This window comes from Pithys albifrons, chromosome 3 (assembly GCF_047495875.1).
Source record: "Pithys albifrons albifrons isolate INPA30051 chromosome 3, PitAlb_v1, whole genome shotgun sequence".
NCBI classification, from domain to species: Eukaryota; Metazoa; Chordata; class Aves; order Passeriformes; family Thamnophilidae; genus Pithys; species Pithys albifrons.
Genome location: NC_092460.1, coordinates 458,593 through 480,784, shown reverse-complemented (window position 1 = coordinate 480,784; position 22,192 = coordinate 458,593). Strand labels below are relative to the sequence as shown.

The window sequence follows — 22,192 nt, the reverse complement described above, 5'->3', positions numbered from 1 at the left end:
TCCAGCACTTGCTCAGTGCAGCCCTGCACACTGTCCTGTAGCTTCTCTGTCCAGGCTGTGCTGTGGACTCCTCCTCTGGCAGCCCAAGTGTCAACTGGCCTTAGCCTGAGTCTCATAACACCAGCAGCCCCAGCCACAAGCCTTGCTTGGATAGCCCTTGACAGCATCATGTCCAAAACATACACGAGCAGTAACTACTGCACCCAGCACCTGGGCACTACCACCATCGACTCTCCTGAGGTTTATCCAGCCCAGCCCCACCAATCCTGCCCTCCAGCACCCTAACTTTCTCATTTGTGCTGTCCCTGCTTGAACTTCAGCCCAGAGGTCCATCCAGGCACTCACCTACATCCAGCCACAAGCCCTTCTGCACCCCAGCCCTGCCCACACCGTACCTGTGCCAAGGGCAGGCAGTTCTCAGCCATTACTGGGAGGACCATTCTTGGCCTCGCTGCCCTCCACACAGGCTCATCAGGTCCTGCAGCGCTTGCGCCACGTTCTGGCACTTGAGCAGAGGTGCAGGGTCAGCCTCTCCCAGTAACATACTAGCAGACACCAGTTATAAATGTGTGTGCCCACTGCTTTTACCAGGAAACCTGAAGTGCTTTCCTACCTGTGTGTTGCAATGGACTGCTGGCTGCAATCCCGAGCCACAGTTCTGACGAGTGGCACAGCAGCACGTGGTTTACATTGCCTCTAATAGCTGTCTCTCATTATAATGTCACTCGTGGGTGTCAGCTGGTATATATTTTTGGAGGTATTGTAGACAGCAATCTGAGTCTTGACATTTCCCTCGTGACCCCAACAGTCTTAAAGGCTTCCACATTTCTCATGTGCAGTCAACACATTCATTAATCTTAGAGATAAGTGAAAACTTGAAAGTCATACACAAACACACACATGTATAAAAAAGACGTGTGCACATACACATTTAAAATGTCAGCAAGGCCTGTGCTGTACTAGTTTCAGCAATTTGAATTTTGTGCACAGAAGGAGAGTTCTCAGGCAGTTCTAGTTCAGCTTGCAAAGATACTGTCCATGTATAATCCCCATGTTTCTGTGCACAGATATGTATTGTGTTTGAATTCATCACAAATTCAAGAGTATAACATATGTGATGTTAGCAGTGTCCTGGTGAAAACAGTCACATGACTCTTTATACAAGTGAAACTAGTTTTCACTTTGAGCAATCTGGATAACCCATCCAAAGTGCTTCACCCACCAGTGAATGTGACCCTGAAGCTGAGCAGAAGTGTAGTAAAGGAGAGATGAAGCAACCTCAGCTGATATGGCTGAGGAAAGTGGAAAAGGTAATTAAACAACATAAATAGTTAAAATGACCTTTCAACACTGTTTTAAAATATAAATACCATACAGTTAGAGACTGGAGTACTTTTATTGCTTGAATGTCAGCTCAGCTGTTCCATCTTTGTGCTATTTCACATCAAGCTCTCACATTGTACACAGGTGTGCTGTGTATTTCAGGGGTCATGTGTGTCCCTGGTATCCCTTTTCTCAGCCTCTTCTGCCCCACAAGGGATAGAAGGACTCCCACACATCACTGCAATCTCACCGTGCTCCATGCAAGTGATGTAGCTGCTCACAGGGTGCAGAGCAACAGCTCCAGGGAATTAAATGTCCTGTTAGCCCTGCAAAAGCTGGGGAACTGCAGTAACCCTTCACTTCGTGGTGTTTGTCTGGAGAGCAGTGATAAGGTCTAACAGGACGACAGGCTGAGGAGCTGCAGGCCCTGCCCTGCAGGTGCCAGCCTGGGGCTGAGCTCCTCTGCCTCTCCACGGAACTGTGAATTGGCAGCGTTTGTTCACCCAGGGCAGCAAGAAGGCAAACCCTGTGCACACAACACTGTCAGGTCAGATTTGGGCTCTGCCAGCTTTTTGTTTTCCCAGAGCCAAACGTGGGATTTCCACCTCCTGCAATCAGCAGCCAAGCCCCAGCTTGGATCAGCAGGACTGGGGTCGGTTCCCCCCCCGTCTGCTGGGGCAGCCTCAGTCTCAGCCCAGGGCTGTTCCATTCCTCCCCAGCCAGTGCCTTGGCTGTTCCCTCTACCTGGGTGAGGTGACCCAGGGTCTGCCGGGGTCACAGTGGGAAAACACACATTTCACTGCATGTCTTTAGGACATGGCATGAAATATGGGGCCTTTCTCCTCCCTTTCAGGCCAGACAGCTAAATGCCCCAAATTCATTCCCACACAGAGAGCCACTGGCACATAGGAACTAGCTGACAGGCTTGGGTCAGTTCCCAGAGGAGAGGTGTGAGCAGCACCAAAGTCATCACAGCCAGCACTTATTAGGCTCTTGCCTTCAACCCACACAGAGGTGCCCAAGGGGACAAGAGTTGCTGAGGTTTCTGTAACCTGGAATCCAACCTCCTAATCTTCTTACCTGCCTCTTGGTGCCCTCTGTCCTCTCACACACAGAACAGCTTGTCATACAAGGGCAGGCTCCTTTAACCTACTTAATGGTACTTTTCACCTTCAGGGTCCTCCCATGCGCTGGGTTTATCTTTCGATCAATGTTCTTCTTCTAAGTGATGCCTATTTAAGCCTGGGTTAAAAAAAAACAACAGCAAAACTTACTTCTGGTTTCAATCAAAATTTCTATCAGTTACCCTGTTCATTGTAGCCTTGCTTAGCAGTGTTTTTCCTTCTCTGTGCAGCACTCACAGAGGAGTGTGGGGCCAGCCCCCGAGGTCCTGGCACACACTGAGAGGCTTCCCAGCTCACAAACGGCCCCAGTGATTTTATCAAACTCCTTTCTGAGCAGTTCTGTAACCATCGCTGGCAGGGACACAGAGCATGGCTCATGGGAAACATTACTTTTGTTCAAGCTTGTTCTTGGGACTGAAAAAAGATGTGCATGTGGTTCCTGGCAGGTCTGACCATTCTGGGGCTCTCAGTTAGACACCTATATGGGTCAAACACCAATTCTGCTTCACAAAACTTGGACCACACTGACAGGCCCTGGTCTTGCTCCTCTCCCACTTGCAGGACACCTGCAGAGCAAGGACTGCAGCAGGAGTGGCAGGATCTGTCCTGGGGGCTGTTCAGATGCAGGAGGTTGAATAAATAGTGGTTAAAATAGTAATTAACCCACCAGTTGAAATAGCCAATAAATCCTGTGTTTTTCTCACAGTTGATGCAAATGAGAGTTGATTGTAAACATCTCATACCTAAATTATACCTTGGAGAATTCAAGTGACACAGTTGGGCTTGCCTGAATTATTTCAATGCAAACAAGGGAGACAAATAAGAGTAATTGTCCAACTTCTTTGACTCGCTGGCTTTCACCCTGCTTGGAAACTCTTACAGCTGGACATTCATGCAAGGTTTGGAATGTAAATGTAGCTCTTTGCTCCAGATTTTGAACTATTAGCAAACCTGTTTTCCTTTCATTATTTTCTAAGCTAGAAAGGGGTGTATGTTGGGAGGATTTGTTTAAAAAGTGGGAAGAGCCTGTTTGTGGCCTGTATTTCAAAGGATCATTACACTCCAGCTTCTGGACGACCATGAAGAAACTGGTAGCCACTACTTTTTTATTGTGCTGGGTCTCACAATCAGCTTCAGATCTAATAGCTCTGATCCCATGCAAAAGATGGGAAACAACAGCATGTAAAAATATATCCATTTCCCTGTGCCACTTTATTTGCTACATGAAACTTTGCATCTGTTTCATGCTCAGACCTATGCAGACCAACTCTTGGCTGGAGTATTTTGCTCCAGAATTGGTCAGAAAAAGAAAAAAGTAAGCCCAAGTCTACTTCCTCCCTAAGGGACCAAGTCTTCCTTCCTTTCATGTCAACATTCTCCACAGACACAGCCTTCAGAGCGAGAGGGGAGGGAAGCAGCAGCAGAAGAAACTGAAGAATGAATGGATTTAGAAAATACCAAGTGACCAAGGGAAGTTGGTCCCAGCACAGCTTTGGGCAGCAGTGCATCTGTGTGGCACATGGCAAAGGCGTTGAACACTGGCAGGTGAGCACTGCCCAGCAGCCCCACCGGAGGCTCCAGCACTGGGTCCCCAGCCAGGCACACCTGGGGTGCTGTACTGTGCAGTGCTGTGCAGTGCTGTGCTGTGCTGTGTTGTGCAGTGCTGTGCAGTGCTGTGCAGTGCTGAGCAGTGCTGTGCTGAGCTGTGCAGTGCTGTGCTGTGCTGTGCTGTGCTGTGCAGTGCTGAGCTGTGCAGTGCTGTGCTGTGCTGTGTTGTGCAGTGCTGTGCTGTGCTGAGCTGTGCAGTGCTGTGCTGAGCTGTGCTGTGCTGTGCTGTGCTGTGCAGTGCTGTGCTGTGCTGAGCTGTGCTGTGCTGTGCTGTGCTGTGCTGTGCTGTGCTGTGCTGAGCTGTGCTGTGCAGTGCTGTGCAGTGCTGTGCTGTGCTGTGCTGAGCTGTGCTGTGCTGTGCTGAGCTGTGCAGTGCTGTGCTGTGCTGAGCTGAGCTGTGCAGTGCTGTGCTGTGCTGTGCTGTGCTGTGCAGTGCAGTGCTGAGCTGTGCTGTGCTGTGCTGTGCTGTGCTGTGCTGAGCTGAGCTGTGCAGTGCTGTGCAGTGCTGTGCTGTGCTGTGCTGTGCTGAGCTGTGCTGTGCTGTGCTGTGCTGAGCTGAGCTGTGCAGTGCTGTGCAGTGCTGTGCTGTGCTGTGCTGTGCTGAGCTGTGCTGTGCTGTGCTGTGCTGTGCTGAGCTGTGCTGTGCTGAGCTGTGCTGTGCTGTGCTGAGCTGAGCTGTGCTGTGCTGTGCAGTGCTGTGCTGTGCTGTGCTGTGCTGAGCTGTGCTGTGCTGTGCTGTGCTGTGCTGAGCTGTGCTGTGCTGTGCTGAGCTGTGCAGTGCTGTGCTGAGCAGTGCTGTGCTGTGCTGTGCAGTGCTGTGCTGTGCTGTGCTGTGCTGTGCAGTGCTGTGTTGTGCTGTGTTGTGCTGAGCTGTGCTGTGCTGTGCTGTGCTGAGCTGTGCTGTGCTGTGCTGTGCTGAGCTGTGCAGTGCTGTGCTGTGCAGTGCTGTGTTGTGCTGTGTTGTGCTGAGCTGTGCTCTGCTGTGCTGTGCTGAGCTGTGCTGTGCTGTGCTGAGCTGTGCTGTGCTGAGCTGTGCTGAGCTGTGCTGAGCTGTGCTGAGCTGTGCTGTGCTGTGCTGTGCTGTGCTGAGCTGTGCTGTGCTGTGCTGAGCTGTGCTGTGTTGTGCAGTGCAGTGCTGTGCAGTGCAGTGCTGTGCTGTGCTGAGCTGTGCTGTGTTGTGCAGTGCTGTGCTGTGCTGTGCTGTGCTGTGTTGTGCAGTGCTGTGCAGTGCTGTGCTGTGCTGTGCAGTGCTGTGCTGTGCAGTGTTGTGCTGAGCTGTGCTGTGTTGTGCAGTGCAGTGCTGTGCTGTGCTGTGCTGTGCTGAGCTGTGCTGTGCTGTGTTGTGCTGTGCTGTGCTGTGTTGTGCTGTGTTGTGCTGTGCTGTGCTGTGCTGTGTTGTGCTGTGCTGTGCTGTGCAGTGCAGTGCTGTGCTGTGCTGTGCTGTGCTGTGCTGTGCTGTGCAGTGCAGTGCTGTGCTGTGCTGTGCTGTGCTGTGCTGTGCAGTGCAGTGCTGTGCTGTGCTGTGCTGTGCAGTGCAGTGCTGTGCTGTGCTGTGCTGTGCAGTGTTGTGCTGAGCTGTGCTGTGTTGTGCTGTGCTGAGCTGTGCTGAGCTATGCTGTGCAGTGCTGTGCTGAGCTGTGCTGTGCTGTGTTGTGCTGAGCTGTGCTGTGCTGTGCTGTGCTGTGTTGTGCTGTGCTGAGCTGTGCTGAGCTATGCTGTGCAGTGCTGTGCTGAGCTGTGCTGAGCTATGCTGTGCAGTGCTGTGCTGTGCTGTGCTGTGCAGTGCTGAGCAGTGCTGTGCTGAGCTGTGCTGTGCTGTGCTGTTGCAAACCCTGATCCCCCTCAGCCAGGGCACTGTGGGCTCAGAGCCATCACACACACACACTGGTTCCAGCCTCCCTGTCCACACGGCCAGCAGGTGGGCTCTGCTTGCTCAAACAGCAGGTCTGTGCATGCTGAGAGCCAGAATTTGGAAGCAGCAAAAGCCTTTATGGCAACCTCCCCAGCTCATCCTCACTCCCATATGCTGTTTACCAGGGCAGCAGCAGGCTGCTGTGGGGAGCTGCTGCTTGCAAGGCCACATTAGCTCTGTTGGGCCAAGCTGAGGGCTGGGCTGGCTGCTGCACTCCAGGAGGGGACAGGTTTCAGTAGTGTGCTGCTTGGCCCCAGCGTGGGCAGGTGCCCATGAAGCCACAAACCAGCCAGGCTGCACGGTGGGCACGGGGTCCTGGCTCTGGGTGTGCCCAGAGAGGAGCAGCAGCCTCCTGAGGGGAAGTGCTGGGAAAAGCATCTGGATTGTATGTCTACACTCACTTCCCCTCTCGTAGGGAGCAGGCATCTCAGGAGGTTGTATTGTGAGCTTAAAACTGTAACAACCAAACACCTTCCTGGTTTGAGAAAGGTAGAGACCAGGGCATCACTTTTCAGCAGCACAGTATCAGACCCTTCCCAGTCAGGAAAAACAAATCTCTGTCTCCTTATCTTTTCCTTTTCTGCAGTTTCATTGACTAATAAATTCTTACCAGCTGTAACATTCATCTACACACTTAGAAATCAACCTTGTAAAAGTCTACTTGCCCACAGTAAGTAATTCTTTGATGGGTGAGTAATTTGTCTCCATAGAGGGGCTTTTGTTTGGTTTATGCTTTTGCTACTTAGGAAAATGTGCAGTGGGAGTTTGCCTGTTTTGCATAACTGTGTACTTTAACTAAACATCGAGGGAACTCAGTCAGGGGTGGGTAATTTCATTTTTGTTGTCCTTAATGGCTACTGAATAAATAAATACAAAAATATGGGGGGGGGGGAACCAAATTACAATCTGAATCTTTGATTATCCCAGTAAAGGATGCAGGAGACAATAAGACAATACAATGGCCAGGCTGGGAAATTTCCATGGCAGTTTTTCAGGTGCTTCCTAAGTGTTCCTAAGTTTTACATCGAGTGTCCCTAGAGATCCAGTATTTGTGTGATTATCAGAAGCAAGAGATCTTGATTTTTCTTTTCTTCTTTGGTTTCCCTCATCTAATGGCTCCTTAAGGCTCTGCAACTCACATTTCTCTTTGCAGAACACAAGAAACAGCATCCCTTGATTTCACACTTCAGAGAAGAGACAAAAGAGACCTTTTGGCAAAATGTCAGATTGTGTGACTGATAACACCCCCAATCATTTCGGACTATGACTTGTGGCCATGTGAGACTCAGACGTGAAAACAAAACACATATATTTTATGTTGGCCACTTCGCTCCATGCTATTAAATTAGGACTAGTCAGGAGCTAGTGGAGAGGGAGAATCATTTCCATCAAGAACAGGGCTGGGGGATGGGGTTGCATCTGACACACCCTTCCCTCCCTCCCCCAATTTTTCACATTTTCCCTCCAGAGATGTTGGTGTGAAACCAGCTCACATGACAAAATAAAGTGATTCATAACCCAGCTGCAGTCCCTGCTGACAAGCCCCATTGCAGAGCAATCATGCAGATTTTATGCACCCAGAGCACAGAGAAGGGCCTGGGCTGTGGCACACTCTGCTTTTCAGAGCAGTCTGACACAACTTGGCTGAATTCATTCACAGCACGTGAAGGCCAAATGGCTCTCACTTGACAGCAGTTAATAATGTAATTTTAAAAGGAATATTTTCTCTTCTAAATTAAATTTTCAAGACATCACCATGCATCTTCAGACTTATCTTTTTGTCTGGAATTATTTTTGGCTCTCCTATCAGTCTTTAAACATACAAACAGAGATTACATAGACAAGCCTGCAGTATGGTTCACTCTGGCAGTGGCTTATCAATCACAGTTAATTAACTTGGGGGTTCTATAAACTGGACAATTCAACTGTAATTCTCTTGTCACCATGATCAAGTTAGAAGCAGCTCCATGCCCCTTTCAGGGGTGCAACTGCAGCCCTAGTTGGCACCGTGGCAGGAGGGAGGATGCCAGCAGAGTCCCTCCCCATGCTGAGCACAGGGGAGCAGCTCGGGCAGCCCCCCCAGCCAGTGACAGGGGTTGGTGACAAAGGCTGGTGGCAGGAGCTGGAGGCAGGGGCTGGTGGCAGGGGCTGGTGAGAGGCCTCACCAACAAACAGCCCTAGCAGGGTGAGCAAAGCACCAGGGCCAGGGCCCATCCAGGGATCCCACCAGGAGAAAAGCAGATGCATCCTTTACCCACACACTGCGGTGTAACAGGGACCTGGCTGTCCCATACAGCAACTGGCAGCTGCAGGAGCCATGGGAAAGAAAGCACAGTGTGCCCTGTTCAAGGGTGCCCCTGATACTCAGGGAATGCCTTTGGGAAGACTGAAGCCTGCCTAGTTTAAGTTGTATCCAGCACGGGATACTGGTGCTCCTCAGAGCACACGAAGGTCTCAAATATGGGGAAGGCCTTGTCTGGATCTCAAATGTCCATGTCATGCCTAGTGTGTGGTGACTGCTCTGAGAAAACCCTACAGAAAGAGATATTTAGAGGTGTTTTCATGGGTGCCTCTGATGAAGAAGAAAAGCAGCAGCAAAAATTCAAAGGAGGAAAATGAAGGATTTCAAAATAATGACCTAGGCTGATTTCAACTCTGGAGCAGATGAAGGGAAGAGAGCTGGAATCTGCTCCCATCAGATGGAAGCAAATTGGACTGTTTCCCAGACAGATTGGCCCCAGCTGAGAAAGAGAAAGAAGGCGAGGAAAGAAGATGGTTCAAGAAGGAGAACAGAAGCTCTGAGATACTGGGCATTTTCAAGAAAGTCAGATTAGATATATTATCAAATCAACAGCATTAGTCATGGCTGGCAGTATGCTGGGAGCTGAGAGACAAAGCTTGTCAAAGCTGACAGTAAATCAAGGTGGAAAAACAACCAAGGTTTGTGATATTTTTTTTTCTGCCTGTGACAAAAAATGTGCACTGCCCCTCACAGGACTGAGGAGATGCCCTGGGGTCTGGCAGGGGCTTCAACATCTCTCCCACCTCTCAAAGAGACTGTAGGCAGTGTCAGCAGTGACCTCATGGATGTCACTTCACCTCCCTGTGCCTGGCTGGAGGAGGACTGCCCTGTCAGGCTGCTTGGCAGGATTCCCCAAATATTAATTAATGCATTCTTAGCAGGAGCTTCAAGCATGTGTTAGAAAGTTCCTTGGTGAAAAACTTCAGCTCTCCCCAGATCCTCCTCTGAAAGAGCTTGGATGGATTGTTGTCACAATCTTTGTGTTGTGACAACTAATCTGCACTGCCCAAAATCCTTGGGGGGTTCCAGATGCTCGAGAAAAAAAAAAAATCAAACCTGGGTGAGAGCCCATGATCTGAAACAATAAAGAAAAGAAATCCAATTGCTGATTAGTGTTGGCTTTCTCCTCCTCAGGAGGCTGTGAGGAGAACAGGGGGCACTGAGTATCCTGAACCTCAGGCTGTGTCAGTGACCTGATAAGTTACTGAGGCTCTGCTTGTGCTGAAGGATCTGGCGGAAGGCACAGCAGTCCCTGCTCCACCAGCTCCCGGGATGGGAGTGCACGGAAGGATGTCCTGCAGCACTTCAAACGGATGGCAGTGGGAAAGGAAGTGAGTCAGGGCTGGAGTGGGCTGACAGAGAAGCAAACCCAGCACCTTTAAAAACCCTGCTCTGGTCTCGTACTGCAGAGATGGCCACAGGCAGCGGAAACGGGACGTGTGGTAAGATAAACCAGCCAGTTGTCACTCTGCCCTGCCCCTGCTCCCTACCCAAAGCCCACACCCACGGGGTGCTGGGCCAGCACCTGGTCCCCCACCTCCAGTATCAAACAGGGGCTTGTCCAGTGGGACCTCGAATGCTGCTGCCAGCGGGGTGGGCAGCGAGTCCCAGTGCCCCCCCGCTGGCCATCAGGACTTTCCTGGTCCTGAGGCTGTGCCTGGAGCCTGGATATGGCCCTGCCTGGTGTCACTGCAGGGAGGCACTTGTGGCACCAGCACTGTGCCCCTACTCCCACACTAGTCCCTGAGCTGCTTGGTGGCCAATGCATCACTGGAGCTCAGCAGGGTGCTGGCTCCCTGGATACACAGGGGACCGACCTTGTCCCCCCTGTCCCTGCTCTCAGTGTGGGGTGATGCCTCAGTAAGGGGAAACTCCAGCGTGCAGCCTCTGGTCTGAGTGGTGCAGCCAGGAGGACCATCGCAGCCTCTGCTGGCCCTGGCTGTCCCTGGGCTTGTGACCCTTCTCAGTGCCTTCATCTCACAGGGAGGCAGCAGTCTGCCACCAGCTGAGCCTCACCATCACCCTGACAAGATCTGCAGGGACAGCAGCAACCCCATATCCATGCTCCAAGGGAAACTTTAAAAATAGAAGGCAGCAGAGCATGTGCCAGCTCTGCCAGGTGCCACAGCCCCAATAAAATCAGCTGGGACGCAAGCCAAGCCAGCCAGGAGGGGTTTCACGCACCTACAGCCTCCCAGGAACTGCGGGGGGCCCTTCGGCACCTGCCGGGCTCGACATCTGCACGACTGTGCTGCGACCACCCGGGGCAGCAGCCGGGCCGAGCCCTGCACCGGGAGCGCAGGAATCCAGCGGCACGGGACGCAAATTGAGCATAATTAAATAAAAGCCCTTTGTAACCCAGACAGGAGCAATCTGTCTATTCAGCTGCCATTATCGCTCCTGCTCATTGATACGTCCGTGTGTAAGACATGTTTAGATAAGTCCAGCAAGGGCGATTATCCTGACCTACAAACCGTGCCCTGCCCGTGCTCTTGTATCAGGCGCGGAGACCGGGCAAGGCTTGGCTTCGCTGCTGCTCTCGGTGCTCATCAGCCGGCGGAGAGAAAAGCCGAGCCCGCTCCGTGTATCAGCCCCGCCGGCGCTGGTGCCAGTGCCGGTGCCAGTGCAGGTGCTGGTGCCGGCTCCCGGCCCTGCGAGTGCCCGCCACAGGAGCGGCTCTGCCTCTGTGCAGCCCGCCCCGTCTGACACACCAGCCCCGGAGCTGCCGAGTCCCAGGCTCGGGCTCACGCTCCTGCTGTCCGGGTAACCCGCTGTGGAGCTGAGCTTTCCCCACAGAAGGACCCGAGTTGCCCGGAGTCAGATGGGACAGCCCGGCTCCCTCGCTTTTTGTCCTTGCCAGCTCTGCTGCGCTGTGCTGTGCTGTGCCCGTGGGCTGTCTCCCCGCTGAACTGGCCCAGCTGCCACCTCCAGCCCCTGCCCCTCTGCCGCGCTGCCACTGCAGGGGTCCCTCCTTCCTTGGCCCACTTCTGGAAATGGGAAATATATCAATGTGACCATTGTTCCTACACTCTGTCCTGTCCTCAGAGAACCTCCAAATCTCATATGATTTTCCTCCTTCTTTTTCTCTTGGGAGGCTACCCTACATCTGAGAAAAGGCTCCTTTGTGCATGAACTCTACAGCTGGGGACACCACCCCACCAGAGCAGGGTTGAGGCTGGTTCTCGGGGAGCCTTAGTCAGTATGGTTCCCCTTTGCTGCTGGGACAAGCCAGCAAACAGGAGGACAGGATGCCTGGGAGACACCAAGCCTGTAGAGCCAGGACTTCCAGAAAACACACTGCACCAGGAACGGGAACAGGAGATGCAGCAGCAGGAGATCAGGCCTGGGTGCCCTACAGAGCCACAGTGGCTGAAGGAGAGAGGAGCTTGCCATCAAATCTTTGTAAGACTCCAGCCCCACTCTGAGGAGAGGAAAACTCCAGATCAGACACATAACAAATTTTCTCTAATCACAGACCCAGTCATGCTTATGAACAGAAGCAGAGCATTCAGCCTCATGTGACAGCTGGTTTGAGAGCCATCAAATGTATGCCATGAACAATTATCCTTGGAATGTCTCCCTCCAGAGCAGGGGCAATGAGGCATTGCAGAGTTGCGGTCTGTGGCTGCACAATCCCTCTCCACACAGACGCTGGAGCTGAGCTCAAGCCTGAGTGCTGCATGTGGGCTCGGGAGAAGGACTGCTGAGCCTGCGTGGGGAGAGGCTCTTCCTCCCCTGGGCCAATATCGGACACAGGAGTGGATTCAAGCAGTACTAACTCTGACTTACCGCTGTAGTGATGCTGACCCATGGGGAAGAAGAGCGGTTCTGCACAACGTGACCAGCGCAATCACCTCGATGTGCCGCTGCAGCTGCTGCCCGCGGCTCCGGGATGGAGCGGCTGGGACATTTCCGTGGCCGGGATGTTCCTGAGTCTGTGATTCTGCGGAGCTCGGGGCGGCCTTTGTGGGGTGTCTGTGTGACCAAGAACGTCCCAGTCTTCACGTGCCATTCCGGTGCCCGGCGCTTCTCCGGGCGGCAGCGGCACCGCTCGAGCAGGGAGCGCCGGGAACGCAGCGGGCAGCGCCCGCAGACAGGCGGGCTGGGCTGGGCTGTGCCAGCGTCCGCAGCCGCTCCCGGTGCCCGTCCCCACGGGCTCTGCGCAGCTCCCCGCCGCCGTCCGGTGCAGCCCTGCAGACAGAGAGCCCGGGGGTCCCGGAGTTGTGCAGGGGGTCACCGTGCCGGGGGTCTCCGCCCGGTCTCTCCCGCAGCTCCGCCCGCCCTGCCCGCCCGTGACCGCTGGGGGGCGCCAAAGACCGCGGGCGGCACGCGCGCAGTGCCAGGCGCCGCCGCCAGGGGGCGCCAGAGCCGAGGGGGCCCCTCAGAGCGGGGCCGTGAGGGGTGTGAGGGGTCAGAGCGGGGCCGTGAGGGGTGTGAGGGGTCAGAGCGGGGACCATGAGGGGTGTGAGGGGTCAGAGCGGGGGGTGTGAGGGGTGTGAGGGGTCAGAGCGGGGGGTGTGAGGGGTGTGAGGGGTCAGAGCGGGGCCGTGAGGGGTGTGAGGGGTCAGAGCGGGACCGTGAGGGGTCAGAGCGGGGGGTGTGAGGGGTCAGAGCGGGGCCGTGAGGGGTGTGAGGGGTCAGAGCGAGACCGTGAGGGGTGTGAGGGGTCAGAGCGGGGGGTGTGAGGGGTCAGAGCGGGGCCGTGAGGGGTGTGCGGGGTCAGAGCGGGGCCGTGAGGGGTGTGAGGGGTCAGAGCGGGGGGTGTGAGGGGTCAGAGCGGGGCCGTGAGGGGTGTGCGGGGTCAGAGCGGGGCCGTGAGGGGTGTGACGGGTCAGAGCGGGGGCCGTGAGGGGTGTGAGGGGTCAGAGCGGGGCCGTGAGGGGTGTGAGGGCTCAGAGCGGGGGCCGTGAGGGGTGTGAGGGGTCAGAGCGGGGGCCGTGAGGGGTCAGAGCGGGGCCGTGAGGGGTGTGAGGGGTCAGAGCGGGGCCGTGAGGGGTGTGAGGGGTCAGAGCGGGGGGTGTGAGGGGTGTGAGGGGTCAGAGCGGGGGGTGTGAGGGGTGTGAGGGGTCAGAGCGGGGGGTGTGAGGGGTGTGAGGGGTCAGAGCGGGGCCATGAGGGGTCAGAGCGGGGCCGTGAGGGGTGTGAGGGGTCAGAGCGGGGGGTGTGAGGGCCATGAGGGGTCAGAGCGGGGCCATGAGGGGTCAGAGCGGGGCCGTGAGGGGTCAGAGCGGGGCCGTGAGGGGTCAGAGCGGGGCCGTGAGGGGTCAGAGCGGGGCCGTGAGGGGTGTGAGGGGTGTGAGGGGTGTGAGGGGTCAGAGCGGGGCCGTGAGGGGTGTGAGGGGTGTGAGGGGTGTGAGGGGTCAGAGGGGGGGCCATGAGGGGTGTGAGGGGTCAGAGCGGGGCCGTGAGGGGTGTGAGGGGTCAGAGCGGGGCCGTGAGGGGTGTGAGGGGTCAGAGCGGGGGCCGTGAGGGGTGTGAGGGGTCAGAGCGGGGACCATGAGGGGTGTGAGGGGTCAGAGGGGGGGCCGTGAGGGGTGTGAGGGGTCAGAGCGGGGTTGTGAGGGGTCAGAGGGGGGGCCATGAGGGGTGTGAGGGGTCAGAGCGGGGCCATGGAGGGGTGTGAGGGGTCAGAGCAGGGCCGTGAGGGGTCAGAGCAGGGCCGTGAGGGGGGTCAAGAGCAGGGCCGTGAGGGGGGTCAAGAGCAGGGCCGTGAGACCCGGGGCCGCTCCGCCGAGCCCGCGGCGAGAACGGAGCCGTGGGGGCCGCTCCGAGTCCCGTTCCCGCTCCGTCCCGGTGCCGGACAGGTGGCCCCGCTCCCTCCCTCCCGCCCGGCATTCCCGGCTCCCGCAGAGAACACGGGAGTCCTTCCCGCGGTTCAGAAGGGCAGGGTGTGTCCATGCCCACCCCCAGGCCCGGAGCTACCGGCACAGGCGCCTCCTGGGCCGGCTCTGTGGCTGGGCCGTCCGGCCGCTCCCAGCCTTTCAAAGGGATGGACTGGACAGATGGAATGGCAGCTGATCGTCTGCCTGACAGTGATTCCAAAGAGGGAGGGAAATGCCGATGTGCCCGTTGGAGGGGCAGAGCTGATCTGAAATCAATGAAAGATCTTTCAAAGAAACATTTTTGGAGGAACACAGCCCAGGTTCCCTAGCAGTGTGGGACAGGGACAGGAACTGCCTGAGGGGCGTGAGACAACGCTCAGGAAGGTCCGGGGGTGTTGCTTCCTTGAAGATGTTTTCTGCGAGGAAACGTGATCTGCTTCTCATGTGATCCCTGTTCTCTTCTCGGGATCACTTGCCCAGGTAAGCAGGATGATAATTTGTAAAATATCCCGCTCAGCTCTCGGGATGTGCCCGGGCCGGGGATGAGCCACGCTTTCCGGTCACAGCTCCCGCCCCCTCAGTCCGCTCCCCTGGGGCAGGCCCGGGCCGTGGCACGCCCAGCAGGGCCGAGGAGAATGGGAGCCGGCTTGGCCAGAGCTCATGCTCACGTTCGGGAGCTGGGAAGGCACGTGGAAAATGTGCAGGTGTGGCAGCAGTGCCCAAACAGGGTGGAATGGGAGAGCTGAGCTGACTGACACGATGGAGCAATGTGGTGTCTCACTCACCTGCTGCTCTGTGCTGGACAGACAGGCTCTTGGGGCTGCCTCTTCCTACAGGCAACAGCAAGGGCTGGACATAAAGATGTTCATCAAACAATGAACTGGAGCCAGCGGTGTCCTCAAGGCTGGCACGGCACAGATCTGATAGGTAACTCTAATCTAAGAGTGCTGTTGTGTGTTGTGAAGAACTTTTGAAAGCCTTCAGACCTTGATTGCAAGGCAAGGGGTATCAGCTGTGAACAGGCAGGGCCACAGGTTCAGCTGCACTGGGGAGGAGGGCTGAAAACACACGGCAGCTTCCAATCCTGCTCTGGCCTTTCTCTTCTCCTCAGGCACTGTTCTTACTTTGCCCCCTTGGGCCAGGGATGGCACAAAGCTGGTACAGAGCACACATCTGTGGTGATTCATACCTAAATTTAGAGGGGATCTGACTAGGGTATGAGCCACTCAGCAGAGCTGGTTAGCCCAGGGATGTTCTATTTCATGCTCACTCAGGGAGCGGAGATTCCAGTCACCGAGGGAGGCTCCACCAAGGCCAACAAACCACGAACCAACACTTTTAAAGGAAAAGGTGGATTTGGTGTTTAAGAAACAACTTGAAGACAGGTATTTTGTGGTAGGGAGCTGCCTATTTGCCCAGATTTCCACTATCAGCACATCAAGGTGTGCTCTGCCTAGGGAGAATGACAGCTCCAGTGAGAAACATCAGCCAATTCCTCCACAGCTGCAACCCAGCACAGCCTCACCCTTGCCATGTCCTTGTTTGTCCCCCAGGACCTGGGTGGAGAGATCAAACCACTTCCCACAGACTAACCAAAAAACTGAGTAACAACTCCTAATCCTCTAAATTATGGGATTAAATCTGTTGACATGGGAGTAGGCCGCTTTTTCTCACCCTTAGTCATCATGCCCTCTTGTTGGTTCTGAGCCACAGCCAGCACGTCTCAGGGGACCATACCAGAAGAATTTACTCCAGAACCATTTACCCTCACAACCAGCACAACATCCCATCCTGAGCCAGACAGCTCTGTCAAAAGCAGCCCCATGCATTTGCTTCATCCATGAACTGCTGGAAATTGCATTTTGGTTATGGGGAGATTATGGGGAAAAAATCCCTGCAAACAGCTGCTTTTGCATTTTGATCTCTTGCTGGTTTTACAGTGTTTGCACCTTTGTGAAAATGGAAGGACTCGGCCCCTTTCTCCTTAAAACGTTGTTTCCATGCCCTGCTCAGTTCTGTGTTCTGAGGCCACATGACCAAAACCAGAGTGGAACAAGTATCTTCTTCACATCAGTGATGAATCTGCTCACTTCCAGCTTGTACAAAACTAAAGAATTCAGAAATTTGTCTATGAAACATGGTAGACAAAATACCTGTTTAGAGCCACAGCTCAGCATTCTGCTCTCTTGCCTCTCCTCAGCAGCTGAGCCAGGTGTCTGCCAGGGAATGCTGTCCTGGCAGCTGCAGCCTTCCCTGCCTCGCCCGGGCCAGGGCTCAGCGCTGCCCCATCACACGCTGCCCATGGGGCACACACGGGTGAGGCCGCAATTGCACCTGGCTCTGCGCACGCCATGCACACGGGGCTGACCCTGCAAGCCCTTCAGGGCCAAGTCCACAGAGCAAGAGCCCTTCTCGTGTGGGGCATGGCAGGCCCCAGACAGAGGTGGGGAGCACGGGCCCAGCTGCTGGTCCCTCCACACGGGCCCCTCGTGGGCCAGTCACCTCACCTGACTGCACCCACCTGCAAACGGGGCACGGCAGGGCCGGAGCAGACACATCCTGCAGGAACCCTGCCAGAGGCTGTCCCAGGCTCCAGGGGGGCTGGAAGGGATCAATGAGGAAGGATGCAGTGCTGCTGCTCCTCCTCCACCCCAGAGGCAGACACTGCTGCCCGTGTAGTCTCGCCGTGCCCAGGCGGTGCGTGGCTGACTGTTGGATGAAGTTTGCACATGTGGAGAACTTGCTCAGATTTTGAGCTTTCAGGGCTCAGCAGTTTTAACACATCCTGCTACTTTTTTGACAACCCCCACCCCCATCCCTTTGGAAACATCTAAAGTAGGCTGGTGTTAATAGCTGAGGTCTTTATTTAAAGTTTTTTATATACAGTAAAAGTGTCACAGATAAATCTGCGACAACCAGACAAGACAAATGTAAATCTCTCTCAACAATTAGCAGCTTAAGATCTATAAACTACAGTGTTACGTTCACAAGTGTCATTTCTGTACTTTTCAACCCGTGCAAGTGAGTTTTTCTGTTTATTTTTTACACTTTTAAAACACACTTACAGCTAAGTCAATTGCCTACAACTATACCACCTGGCATACACAACACAGACACACAGGGTTTTTAACTCCTTAGCCACATTCAGAATTCACTTAAAAACTGGCAAAACTACCCAATCTTGAACCCTTTGTAGCTTGGCTTCTTTTGTTATAATGCTGCTTTTTTTTAAATTAAAAGAATGCATATTTTCAAAGCTGACAGACAGGGCTTTCCTGTCCCAGTGTAACATGTACACAAGTCAACAGTTCATCTGATCAGACCTAAGCACATATGGAACTGGAACAAACCAGTGGAGTAACTGCTGGGAGCATGCTGAGTATCATTAATCTAAACTGATGAGGCTGAGAATAAAAAAGAAATTCATAAAATTTTAGACAGTAAATTTTTTTGCATCAAGATTTTGTTTATTACATTGAGAGAAACGGGGGAAAAGGATGAACTTCATCTGAACTCTCAAATGTCAATGAGGAGCTGCTGCTTTCGAAACTTACACAGTCCATTACATTTTTTCCCTTTTTATGTACCAATGCCATATGTGCTTAACACATCTGAGCAATTTCTGTATCTTTTCAACTTCGAATGTGAAATGTTTTGGGAAACATTTTGCAACTATTTGATGGTCACTAAAACATTGATATCTACAAAGGAGGCTGTTAAAGGTACTCGCACACACACTCACATCCACAGCAGAAACTTTCCTCTACGTGTCACTCAGAAACACTCCCATCAGGAAAGCAAACACAACCACGTAGGACGAGAGGGCGCTTTAAAGCTAGAATCACATTTCCAACAATATCATCATTGTTAAGCTATCAGAAATCATCACAGACCTTCAAACTGAAGAGGGAGGAAAACCCCAAAATGTTCTGCTAATGCAAAAGGCAAACCATGTGGCAGTTGTGTTAGGGCATGAGAAGTGGATGCAGCATCATACACAGCACTACTGCAGACAACTTTCTGGAATGGCAGAAACCGCAGAGAGAGAGAGACAGACACTGTCAGCCCCACGTGCACACGGCCTTCACCAACAGTTCTGAGGGGCGTGAGCCTGCACCTTCTAGGAAATCAGCAACTGCTATCACTGACTATGACAGAGATGAGACACTAAATCAAATTAGGATATAAAGAAGAGGGACAAACACTTCCTTAAATACTACACGTGAGTGGCACTGAGTGTCCAGATCCATTGGCTTTCAACTCCTTCCTGCTTTGGCCACATAAAACCCCACCATGAGCAATTCGAACATGATCAAAGCTGAGAAAAGCAGATGTACAAAGGCCAGGTTTCAGAAATAAAGGCAACGAAGATTTCAGTTATGTGCCAAATCAGTTTTTACTGCTATTCACACATTTGTTTCTGACAACACGGCATAATGGGAAGCCGACAGTTACTCAAGGAATGTTGAGTCCCCAGAGAAGGGTGGCAAGAGCGTCACTGGAACCAGGAGCAGGGCCAGGGGCAGGCATGGCCATACACCTTTGGCCTGGCTGTGGCACCATGGGAAGCATGAGCAGTGCTGGCCTGAGTCAGCTGCAATTGGCAACTGGGATTTTAAGTAGGACAGGAGTAGATTAGTGCACGTGGTGACAGAGAGGTGTGTGGGATCCCTGCGGAAGGGGCACCTGAGTTTCCTGTGACTATGGAAAAAAAGGACCTTTGGAGGAAGAAAGATGGTTGGACGGGGGAGGGTTTGTCTCCATTGGCAATCAGAAAACCCTCAAGGCTGTTAAACTTGTTTGAGGAAATGTCTCAGAACCCAGAATCTGCACCACAGCCCAATGTCTGTGTGCGTGTGGATTTGTGTATATGTGGGTGATGTACATGTCTCATAAATGTGTATGTAGGATTTGAACTGGTTTGGGTCGTGGGGGCAACATGTGGGTCCTAGAGGGAACTTGATCCTGGAAGGAGGGAAAACAGTAAGACCTAACTTACACCATAAATGTTTTGGAAAGAGAATCCTGGAATCATTTTGGATTCTATGAACAAAAGATGAATCTTGGCATTGTTACGGCAAAAGAGGCAGCAGTTAAAAACCAGCACAGAGTGCACACAGACTCCTTGGACGTGAGGGCTGCCTGCCTGTACCAACAGGTCACGAGCAATACCACGGTGCAAGGACTGAGAGTCACATTTGCAGCTGGCATTTCCTTCAGAGCTTTGTAAAGGTGTCTGCACCAAGTGCTGGCTGGTCCCTGTGGCTGAAAAAGAGGATGCTCCCTATGGCACTCCACAGACACAGATGCACAAATGATCTCACTAGAGCCTGACAGGAGGAAAACTTTGGTTTCACTCTTCAGGGGTTTCTTTAGAAGTTAGAGCTATTTCGGAGACAACCATTCTTTTAGGTGGACTGTTGAGTCAGTACTTCTTTCTTTAAAAGAACCTGGTTTTTTCCTAGGAAGGGATGAATAGAAATTCCCTATTCTTATCCTGAGGCAGGAATGAGAGATGACATGCAAACAAGAAATACAAACATACTATCCTTCACATCTGGAAAAAGAAAAAAAAGCCTTGCATGACAAAAAGGTGTGGAGAAGACAGGTGTTTCTTTATGATGCTGCATCTGTATGCTCAGGAGGACAGACAAATGGCATGTGAACAGCACTGTGTTCGACAGGCTGGCACTAGAAACTACTTTGCCCTCCTCAAAACTGCTTCAGGACAAGACAGCTCACAATTATTCACACATTTCTTCATTTAAAAACATCACTTCTTTATTTGAAAGAAAAAAAAGTAATGACCCTCCCAACCCCTTCGAAAAAAACCCCCAATAATAATAATAATCATAATAATAATAATAAAAAATCCTATTAGAAACAATAAGGAAGCACTGAGAGTTTGAGTATTACACTCTTCAAGTATGCTGTTTGGATTTTTTTAAATCTGTGAATATACATATATTAAAAAAACCTTAAAAGTGCGACCAAGGGCTTCTGCTTAAAGGTAAGTATTTCAAGGACTACTTCAAAATACTGTAGCACGACTGTGCAGTTGCTGTGCATGGCACGAGGCTGCCACTCCACACTCAGCCAGAGCCTTACCGAAAGTTACTGAAGCCGGGTTAGCACAAACGGTGACCCCAGACGCTGAGCTGGGAGAGAGATCCACATGTTGGTTTTCTCTTGTTAAGGAAAGAAACCACTCTGAACGCATACATTTGGACATGGAATGTGATCAGACTTCACAGTAAAAGTTTAGTGTTACAGGTTTGCTGTGGTACCATCATTCAAGGCTGTGCACTAGACTGAGCTTTGCTCATCGTAAGCTAACCACGTTCTCTTCTTCCTGACAGGTTTAGTACAGTAGTTCAAGCCACAATTTAAATTGCCCATTGGTATGCTCCGAATTTCTGTATTTTATTCATTTCTTTTGTACACTTTAAAGAATCTTAAGATTTGCATCCAAAGAGAACCATGCTACATAAAAATTATCCAGGATTCTTGCCAAAAGAGTTCTTGAATAAAATCTAAAAAATACTATTGCAATGCATCTCGCAGAGAAAAAACGTTATTCTAAATGTAAACAAATTCACTCGGACACTTTAAAACTTCAGCGGAGTAGCTGCTGACTAATCTTTGCCACACCTGCTCACCAAGAGCGCTGGGAGGGAGCAAACAGCCCGCTCGTGCCGCCATCATCTGGGGGGAGACAGGAACCGTTCCAAGTAACCGCTGATGGCGTCCCAGTGCTTCCACAGAAAGGCAATGAAAACCACGATAAATAAAGTGCTGAACGTCCTATTGCGAGTCTTCATCAGGGGCACGACGCAGTTGGCCACAGTGGAGACGAAGACGAGGAGCACAGCCATGACAGCCAGCAGGATGTTGATGAACTTCCCCAGCAGGTTCCTGGCCGTGGCATTCTCCAGCCCTTCCAGCTGCACCACTTGCTGCTGCTGCTGCTGCAGCTCCATCTTGGAGATGCGCGTCTGGCACGCCTCCAGTGCCTCCTGCGGGTGAGAGCAAAGCCGGGTCACCCACCAGAGCACAGCAGGCCCCTCGCTGCCCGGGCCCGGCTCCACACGGAGCTGCTGCCCTGCCGCGGGAGGGGAGGCAGCGCTGCCACTTCCCGTGCTGAGGGCGAGGAGCCCCTCGCCACCTGAGCACTGCGGGCTGCAACACACCAGGGCACCTCACCCGCACCCACCAGGCTCACGGGGAGGTGCCAGGCGGGGCACGAGTCAGGCTTTGTCAAAACACACCCTTCGGTGTCAACCTGGCACCGTCAGCTGCCTGACCCTGCACGTGGTACCACGGCCACCCCGACCCACCAGCTCTCCTGCCTCACTGCCAGACCAGAGGGACATGGGTGTGACAGCCCTCAGGAATCCCAGCTGGTGACCCTGCCAGCTGGTCACTGCAGCTTTGCTTCCAAGAGACCACTAAGAGGACAAAGGGACTGTGCATAGCCAGAAATCCATGTCCTCTTCCTCTTCTGGGGTGTGCATTCCCAGAACCTCCGACTTCCAGTGGCTTGTGCTTATCTGCCCCTTCTGCAGAAAACTAATCAACCTGACAGAAAACCAAGTCCACAAAAATAACTACCCAAGGGCTCAGCTGCGTCCTGCATGCTTAGTGAGCTGTGAGCTCAGGGAAAGGTCTGGGGAGCACCAAGGCTGGGACTGCACAGCTGCCATCGCAGGAGGACGATCTCCTCCAGACTGCAGCAAGCTGTGGCACTGGCACAGCTCCAGGTGACACTGTGAGGGCTGGGGAAAGATGTCTAGAAGGGTAGGAAGTACGAGATTTACTGAACCGCCTCCAGGAAGAAGCAAAGCAAAAGGAGGTGGAGGGAGAAGACTATCCTGCACAAAACCAGCTCCCCAAAGCCCTGCTGACTTCAGGGGGAATTTTGTAAGATCTTTTCACAGGACCAAACCTCAACTGGATCAACCCAACTTGGACTAAAACACTGGTGCCATGCCGTGAAACACAGGGGGCCAGGGAGAAGGAGAGAGGTTTCAGTGCAATTAACACTAGGAGATACTTCTGCTCTTGAAGACACAAAGTTCCAGTTTTTACACTAATCCTCCCT

General features: G+C 53.0%; 1 protein-coding gene across 8 annotated transcripts in view; it reads right to left on the bottom strand.

The window, feature by feature from the left end:
- Positions 1-16,938: 16,938 nt before the first annotated feature.
- Positions 16,939-22,192, bottom strand: part of TMCC1 (transmembrane and coiled-coil domain family 1) — a 71,556-nt gene continuing 66,302 nt past the window's right edge. For all 8 annotated transcript variants that reach the window (XM_071550149.1, XM_071550148.1, XM_071550153.1 and 5 more), the window contains one exon: positions 16,939-21,107. In XM_071550149.1, the coding sequence (XP_071406250.1) occupies positions 20,793-21,107 (315 nt within the window). In that variant the 3' untranslated portion in view covers positions 16,939-20,792. The remainder of the gene's footprint in view (positions 21,108-22,192) is intronic.